The 8,712-nt window shown below is 32.7% G+C and overlaps 1 protein-coding gene across 3 annotated transcripts in view; it reads left to right on the top strand.

Moving 5' to 3' along the window:
• The first annotated feature begins 1,432 nt into the window (after positions 1–1,432).
• SCaMC (Short Calcium-binding Mitochondrial Carrier) overlaps positions 1,433–8,712 on the top strand; it is a 9,361-nt gene continuing 2,081 nt past the window's right edge. Inside the window, exons 1-5 of one of the 3 annotated variants that reach the window (XM_035886817.2) lie at positions 1,433–2,402; positions 2,974–3,100; positions 3,502–3,589; positions 3,705–3,816; positions 8,667–8,712. The exon at positions 8,667–8,712 is cut by the window's right edge and continues 113 nt beyond it. In XM_035886817.2, the coding sequence (XP_035742710.1) occupies positions 2,187–2,402; positions 2,974–3,100; positions 3,502–3,589; positions 3,705–3,816; positions 8,667–8,712 (589 nt within the window). In that variant the 5' untranslated portion in view covers positions 1,433–2,186. Of the gene's footprint in view, positions 2,403–2,973; positions 3,101–3,501; positions 3,590–3,704; positions 3,817–4,045; positions 6,246–8,666 lie in introns of those variants that run through there. The other 2 variants (XM_085662676.1, XM_035886821.2) reach the window with 2 other exon arrangements.

Below are 8,712 nucleotides of genomic sequence, written 5' to 3'. Positions count from 1 at the left end.
GTCCCGATGATTATTTATAAAATAGTTAATTATTAGGTACAATTATAAACTTTTATGATATCATATTATTCCAACGAATCTGTAGAACTTAAGGAATATTTAAATGTGTCAATTTTTATTATTATTCTTACTTTATCAATGCAGATAATATTTCTATACTGAACAAATTTAACGGTGCGGTTTATGCCATCTAGCGTGGCAGCCAATAATATCTGAGTTAGCGATCGACCACCATTATGGTTCTGCGTTCCTATTAGAAATTTGAGATATTTCACGAGAAATTGACGGACTTGTAAATATTCATACATACACATACACTGTAATCTTGTAATAACATATTTTTTAATCATCAACTATTGCTTATTAACTTCTGCGTTTTTATATTATTCTTGATAATCTGCGAAACACTGAATTTTTCTAAAAAATTTAATAAAATTTCATTTTGTCAGAATATTTCTTAATGTTCCATATAATAAATATTGAGAATTTCTATTATTTTTTTCGTTTATTAATTTTATATTTGTTGCGTAATTAGAAGATTACATATGATTTGAAAAAATCGGCATATGTTTTGTAGATATTTTAAAAAATAAAATGTATGGTTAGAAAACAATTATATTTATTCATGATTTAGTAGATAAAATACACTCGTTTATACATATACCTTGATATATTTTATTACTTGTTATTTTGTTATAATAGATGAAAAAGTGATTGTATCTATTTTGTCGGTTTGTTTCAACGTTGGCGATTTAAACGTATTTTTCGGGAATTGTTCAACTGACTTTTTTCGTTTAATAGTAAGCTTGACGTGTAATTAGCATATTTTAATAGATAATTAATATATTCTTTTTTATGTCCACTCTTATCCAATACTTTAATTGTTTTCTTAAAACACGTTTTCTAATCGCGCCTTATAAGTAAATCAAAGCATTTTCAATGATATAAAACAAAACGATTTAGATAGATCCGAACGATCGATATTCCTTGCGTTATAAAAATATGTCAAATTTAAATCTAGGAAATAAAGTGAGCTAATGGTTGTATTTTAAGTTATATTCCTTTACACGGATCTCACAAATATTCCACTTATATCACAGTTAAGTCGCGGAAAATTTAAAAGATAATGTTCAAGAGTAAGTTCATTTTTAAGAGAAATAAAGAAATCTCAATTTTAATAGTATCACGGAAGAAAAACAAAGGAACCATTTGTAATAATAATGAATTTTTGTGATTAACAGTACTATTGCGACAAACATCGCGCCATTAGATAATCTCTCTTATTGGCTTTCGAGCAGAGCCGTCGCAGATCGAACCATTTAATAAACCAATGGCCATCGCGTTTTAAGAAGAAACATACATTATCGACTGTTAAGGAGAACATTCGCAATTGTAAAACTTGAAGAAAAAGTGGCGCTGATAACGCCACTTTCGGGCAAAACTAACATTCGATTGATAATCATGAAGAACGTATAATTACTGATTGATCGAATCGTTGGCAAGTGGCGCTAAGACCATCATTTGTATTCGTTCGATCGACGCCTAAATTCTGAAGGAAAGAGATTAAGAGTACGGCGACGTAGTTGCATCTGGATTACATCTTCATTGCGTCTGGATTTCTGACAAGAGGATGCTATTTGAGAAAGAGCGCCTGAGAAGAGTTAGGTGTGGAGTATATTCTACATCGTGAAAAGAGAAAAAAACGTTGGAAAGGTTTTAGTTTAGCTGTCTTCCCCCACCTCCCGACTCCCCTCGATTTGGCAGGAAAAGAAGGAAGGTACCGGTCGCCGCAGTGCGGATGTCGCGCGACTGAGACTCGCAGAGGAGGAGAGAACGTACGCCTTGTTCTTCGTGTAATACGAATAAAAGAAATCTAATCGTTCGTACGAAACGTGCATGTTAGAGAGAGAGAGAGAGAGAGAGAGAGAGAGAGAGAGAGAGAGAGAGGGTGCGTGCCAAATGTGATCTTGTATGTAAGTGCGTGTGAGATTGCATGCAATGCCACGATTCATACACGACTATATCAAGTACACAAGTATTGTCATCCTTGTCGTCGTAAACACGAGGAACGTTTTTGCGTTTTTGCTTTTTCATAAGCAAGCCATTTTCTAATCGGAAATATCAAAGAAACATTTTCGACACGAACGAAGTTCGTATGAGAAGTGTAATTGTCGTATGAATGTCGTATGAATAATCGTGTAAACGGAAAAATGCCCGCGTCTCGTGGAGGCATGGTGCATGGTGTTATGCCACCGCACTACCTCCACGAGCTGCCGGCACAAGACGAGGAACGGCTCGAAAAAATATTCCAAAAGCTCGATCTTGATGGAAACGGCAGAATCGACGTACACGATCTTTCCAAAGCACTTCACGAGGTCGGCGTACACAAGCAATATGCTGAGGTAATCGTTTTTTTTTTCAATCTGAATTCAAATCAACAATTTTGTTGACTTTCCACGAGTCTATAAACGTTACTTTATCCTCATCTATTTGATAATATTTATTTAATATCATCCAGCTTGCATTTTCCTTAATACCGGCATTATTTCCTTATCGTAACTGCATCGCAAGGGAAGTAGGTCAAGCGCGTCTTTTGACACGCACACGTATGAATATGAGTACGTGTTTGTTGTACATACATTTACAATATACAATGTAGATATACTCGATAGTCTAGCATTTTATGTAATATTCTATTTGTATGGTTTTACCGAGGAAAGATAAAATAAGAATTAATCTTTCTACTATTATGTCAATGTGTCAGAGTCGCATATAACCAAAAGTTTTACTCAACTGATTAATCTTATGTTTTGAAAAAATACAAGTTGTCGGTCTCTCAGGTAAATCATAGACAAGTATTTTGAAGAAAATAGTCCTATTCTGCTACTTCCATATCGGCATAAAAAAGTATTTTCTTTTAATTTACGTTGTATAGATGATATATGTACATATATGGTTATTTTTTCCTTTTAGAAATTTCTTGCTAGATCGGATAGTACAAAAAGTGGTGACATCAGCTTGGCAGAATTTTTACATTATGTTCGCGAACATGAGAAAAATCTTCGTCTTCAATTTTCTGATCTTGATAAGAATAGAGATGGTAAGTTTATTACGTGATCGATCATATATTAGCGTTTAAAAACTTATATAATTATTTATATTTACATAACAATCTTTTTTGTTTTAATAATCGTTGTTTAAAACAATATATATATTCTCAAAATTTCACCAATCGTTTATTTCCTTTTATGGGTTTTTCCTTCTTATTTTATCAATCTGCAATTCCCTTGCGAAAGAAAAGATTGTTTTATTGGTAAACATTAATTTCTAGATACTTGCTCGATCGTTAAATGATTTTTTATCAAATATACCCAATGCTTTGATTTATTTGAAAGTCGATATATAAAATACCATTAATGAAATTATACTATTGAACTAATATATGCTATTTTAAAAGCAAAATTCCTTAATGATCCTTGTAATTATTCGTTTTATTCTTAGGTAAGATCGATCTTGAAGAGTTGATAAGAGCATTTAAGGACTTAGGAATAGAAATGGATCGCGGTGAGGCAACCAAGTTATTACAACGGTAAGATATTGAGTGATTTTTCAAACTTAATGTTACAACAATATAATCCGCTTTATAGAGAAATTTTGGATTCAATAATTTTTTTTTCTTTCCTTTCTTTCCAATTAATTCACAGAATGGACAAAGATGGAAGCCTCAATATAAGTTTCAATGAGTGGCGAGATTTTCTGTTGTATGCACCGAGCGCGAACATCCATGAACTTATACAGTATTGGCGACATTCGACTGTAAGTATCCAATGATCAATCTCGTATTTCGAAATTGAAGAAGCAAATAAATTGCATTGTACATATGTATATTATTACGATTCATCGATAGAGCGCTTTCGAGAGCGTCATGTTCGCGCGTACGTCGACGACACATAATAATCGTCGTTTCAACCAATGGAAAGTCAACGTGGCAGTGGGAATAGAGTTTAACGTGTACCATGAAGCACTATCGTCCGCAATTTAAACCGCTGATTCGTCGACGAAGAAGGCTCGTCCGAGGCTGTGACATAAACGTCATTCAATATGACCTTCGTGATTTCCAGCTGTTTCTTCCTCCCTCCCTCTTTCTCTTTCTCTTTACCGTTTTTCACACACGATGGATGAATACACAGCATTTGCGCAAAAATTCTCTCCTTTCCTTCCTTACGTGTCATATACTTACTTTTTTCTCATCGGGTCTATTAAGCATTTCGATTAATTCGTATACTTGAGTTCGTTGAACTTTTAGTATTATACGATCAAGAACACGATATTGATTTTTTTATGCTTGAAAAAAATTATAACAAATGTTTCTTTGAAAATATTGGATTACTAGTTCGGGATGTCAAGACGATTCGAAAAAGATTTCATGCATTGTTCATGAACTTTGAGCGCAGCTGATTAAAACGTGTTCCAAAAATAAAAATTCATTGCCATTTATTTTTCAATGCGAAGCGATACGCGTCTTTTCATCAGAAAAAATGCCTCGATGATCAAAAATTGTTGATAATATTACATGATCTTTAAAAACAGTTGTCGTCCTTCTATTTTTCCAGTAATAATGGTGACAAAGGTCATTTCATTATAGGAAAAAAATGTCCGAATCGTATACAATTAATCTACAATATTGTCTAATAGGAATGACGTGACGATAGACTTAATGCGGAATATCACGTCAATAACATGTATCCTTAAAAAGATTCTATGTTATGTTGTTCAAGAAAAAAGAATTATAACGTATTGTCCGATGAATGAAATTAAAACGGAGGTAGAAATAGGGAATAATATTCGATGCTTTTAATGATCGATTAAATATCAATGATCATCGTAAAATAATCGGATCATTCTTTGGTTAATTTCTTGATGATAATGATTTTAGATCGAATTTTCTAATTTTTAATATTATTCGATTCGAATTTTCTATATTGTAAGAAAATAGATAGAAACGATATCTTTATAGAGCGATGAAATCTTATCATTTCGTCAGTCGTTTATAAAACCGCCGAGGTCATCACTTTGCATCGTCTCCGACGGCAAGTGCCGTATTCGCATATTACTCTAACATAATTATCAGTTCTATAGGAAATTCTAATCAATATTTTATCTTATTATCCAAAATATTGAGAATTTTATCCTTTGTTAACTTTATATTAAAGAGAGTTATATAAACTCTTCCTTGTCTTGCTTAGGAACATTTAATAAAAATATGTATATACATCGTGTATATACATCTGTTTCTTGCAGGTAGCTGGAAAGATGCAGCTGTGTTAGATGGCTAATGACCATCCACGAACACGGTGCGAGTAAAGTTTAATCTAATTTTATTACAGTCTACCTGAAATAAAATGACAACTTTTTTAAGGATTGAACTTTCTTTAGAAATACTTTAGAAAACAAGAAAATAATTCGGTAAATTCCGTTTTGTTTTACAGATCACAGTCGTGGAAAACTCTTGTAAGAAGATTTAAGAATGCTCTTGCAACGTAATAAATTGAAAACATTTGTAGATGGATAAATGACTTGATTTCCCGCTAACATCGTTCGCATCGATTCCACTAGAGTCGCTAGATCCAATCGTCGTCTGTCTAGGGAAAAAACGAAACTCAAAGTTTGTCTCGCTTATAATACCCGACCAAATGGCATTTCATTCCAACATTTTCGTAGATATAAGTGGCGAGGGAAATGTGCGACGTTGTTTAATCTCTTTTAGTACCAGTGGCTACGTCGGTAGTTGGTAGAAAAGAGTAGGGATGACCGATTGAGCGAGTAGGAATTTCCCTGAAAAGCTTTCAATTCTGTAACTAAGCCCCAGTCGCGAGATTATATTCTAAGTTGTTGGCTCGTCGGATTTTCAGGCGGGACTCACACTTGTTTTCTCTCCATCGATCTATGCTGGATGTATCATTTATATTCAGCACAAAAAAAAAATTGTACGAGTAGGATCAAAAATTAAAAGAGTAAATTAATGTTCATTTAAATGCAGCTAGCTTTACAAAGAATAGAAAAGTGCGACACTTGGATTTCACTTTTTTTCGTTCATTTTCTTCGTTTCGTTCATTACAAGATTTTCTCACATGAGACCTAAAGATTATCGCAAGGGATTCGTCATGTTAAGACAAGAGAGTATACCGTCCAACTGTCAAGTCTGCGAGGAATTTCTTCAAGGCTATCATGAGCTCTTACAACGAGTGAGTGTTTCTGCTTTGTATAATAGTAACGTATTTGCATACTTGGATAGGTGAGAACGATTTGTCGAAGAATTAAAATTTCTATGGCGTCGCGTAAATGTAGAAGTCTGTGAAAGCCTCATAGTGTCCTCTCTCCTCCTCTTTTCTTTTTTTTAATTTTATTATTTTTTTTTTTGTGATCGACGTACGACATCTCCGTGAACAAGCACATGATTCTGAAAGTTTTTCTTAGTAAAGTAAAAGTACTTCGGTCCCTTTTTTCTCCCAGCAATCGAAGATTGCAAAGAAAAATCAATATTATGTAAAAATCTTTAATATATATATTACATTGTGACAACAAATGGCAAGATGCAAAATATGTGGATCTGGACCTGTGTAATTCTTTTTTCCGTTTTTTTTTTTAAGTTCACCATCAAGAACGATCTTGCAAATATAAGATTGCCAATGTTCCATTTCTTAAGGACAGGAATGTCCAGAGTCAATTGATCCTTATCCCCACTCTTTTTTTGTTTCCCCTTAACGGATTCTTCTTCCCGTTGTTTCTCTCTACAAGTACTCTCCAACGTTTGTTAACCGTTGTTCTTTTATATTAAAAAGCATAGCTATCATATTCAAGACTAACCAATCACTTCTAGATTATTCTGTACGGATAGCCATAGCTAACATGCGTATTAAATTATACTTTGGTTATTGATAGGCAGGTAATATCGTTATCCGACACTTCATCTCGATTTTCTTTAAATATTATTACATATTTAGATTTTGTTTTGTTTTTGTTTATTATTATTATTATTTTTTTTTTCTTTTTTGTTTTTTTTTTTTTGGAATGTGATAAAAACGATTTCTTTCAAGCTTTTTATTCATTGTTCATCGTATGCAAGACTTATATTCTTTAAAGTCAATTTTTAATTCGTATATTTTCTTTTTTCTTTTTTTTTTTTTTTTGCCAAGTTGATTTAAAATAATCTCTTGGGTTGCGTCTCATGATCAGGAGTGAAAAAGGATCTATAGATATATTAGCAAAGATAGATGACTAGATAGGTAGATAATATATGTGCGTGCGTGCGTGTGTGTTTGTGTTTAAAATATATACACATTTTACACATATACACACACACATATAAAAAGAGAAACGAATTGGACGTTAGTTGAATAGGAAGATACAAACCGACATTGGGCGTAGCATCAAATAATTCTTTTTTGGCCACTCGCCCATTAGCATCATGAAAGATTTGATTTCCGGGCTCCGTTCTTTTCAGACGTCCTTTAAATGCACTTTGAGCTACTCCAAATCTCAGAAGATTTGATTCCCTTTCGTTTCTAATAGTAACAAAAAGAGGAAAGAAGAAAAAGAAAGACAGTATGGAGAATCTTGATAATTTGGATAGCGATATTTTGCTCGAGTTTTACATAAAGTTAAGTACCCCCATTGATTGTGAGTGTGTATTCTCATTGATTGATAAGGAAAGATTAGGAAGTAAAATGATTTTTTGTTAATTATCTCATTTATTTCCTTTTATATCCAAGAGGAAATAAATTTTATCGTAAGCTTTAGGATTTTTGCTAATTGCAAACGATAGATGAATAAATAAGTCTAATATTTGTGTGTGGGTGGACGTGTACATGGAAAAGAAGTCGAATCACGTGGTCATAAGCAAGCGCGCGTGCACTTGGATCAACAGTGAAGATCGTTTAAAACATTTGCATCTCGTCTAGACTTGACAAATCCTCGTATTTACATTGGAAAAGGAATCATTTTCCTTACTCGCTAATTGCAGAATTCTAGCTATTCATCTGGACATTTATCGAACCAACTTATTTTGCGCATATAAATAATAAAAATTTCTAAATAAAAATGTCAATTTATTCGAATATAAAAAAAAGAATAATATATTATGTGTGTAGATAAATTCGTAAATTTATGTTGGTTTTAAAAGTGTTTATTAATCACTTAAATGAGGAAACTCTTTGTAAATGTCAAATCCCGCATAAACTACTACTATTTCTTTGCTATTTCGAACATGGATACGATAAAATATTTACTTGACCAAAGTCTAATTGAAGCTGTCGCTTGTTTATGCCTCTTAGCAATTTAGAAATATTTAACAGGATGGAAGTAGAAATGAAGAGAGATTTCAAGAATCGAATTTATACGCTTAGTGCGATAAACGTAACTACATCGCGTTATCACGAAATCCAAAACACTTATCATAATTTCATTGCTACACAATAGAAAAAACATATCGTCGTGTGTAATTTAACAAATTTTTTCTTCACGATTTACATGATTTTCCGTGTACGACCATCGCAAATGATCATTTTAGTTGATTCATTAAATATTTATCATGCTATAAATAATTAAAAAGATGTATTTAAGATATATACATACATGTTCGATTATCGGATTCTTGAATTTTACAGTACATGGATATTGGAGAGGATATAGGAGTTCCTGACGATTTCACGA

The sequence above is a fragment of the Vespa mandarinia genome, chromosome 19 (genome assembly GCF_050613455.1).
Source record: "Vespa mandarinia isolate Hongniang chromosome 19, ASM5061345v1, whole genome shotgun sequence".
NCBI lineage: Eukaryota > Metazoa > Arthropoda > Insecta > Hymenoptera > Vespidae > Vespa > Vespa mandarinia.
This window is presented reverse-complemented; position numbering and strand designations above follow the sequence as displayed.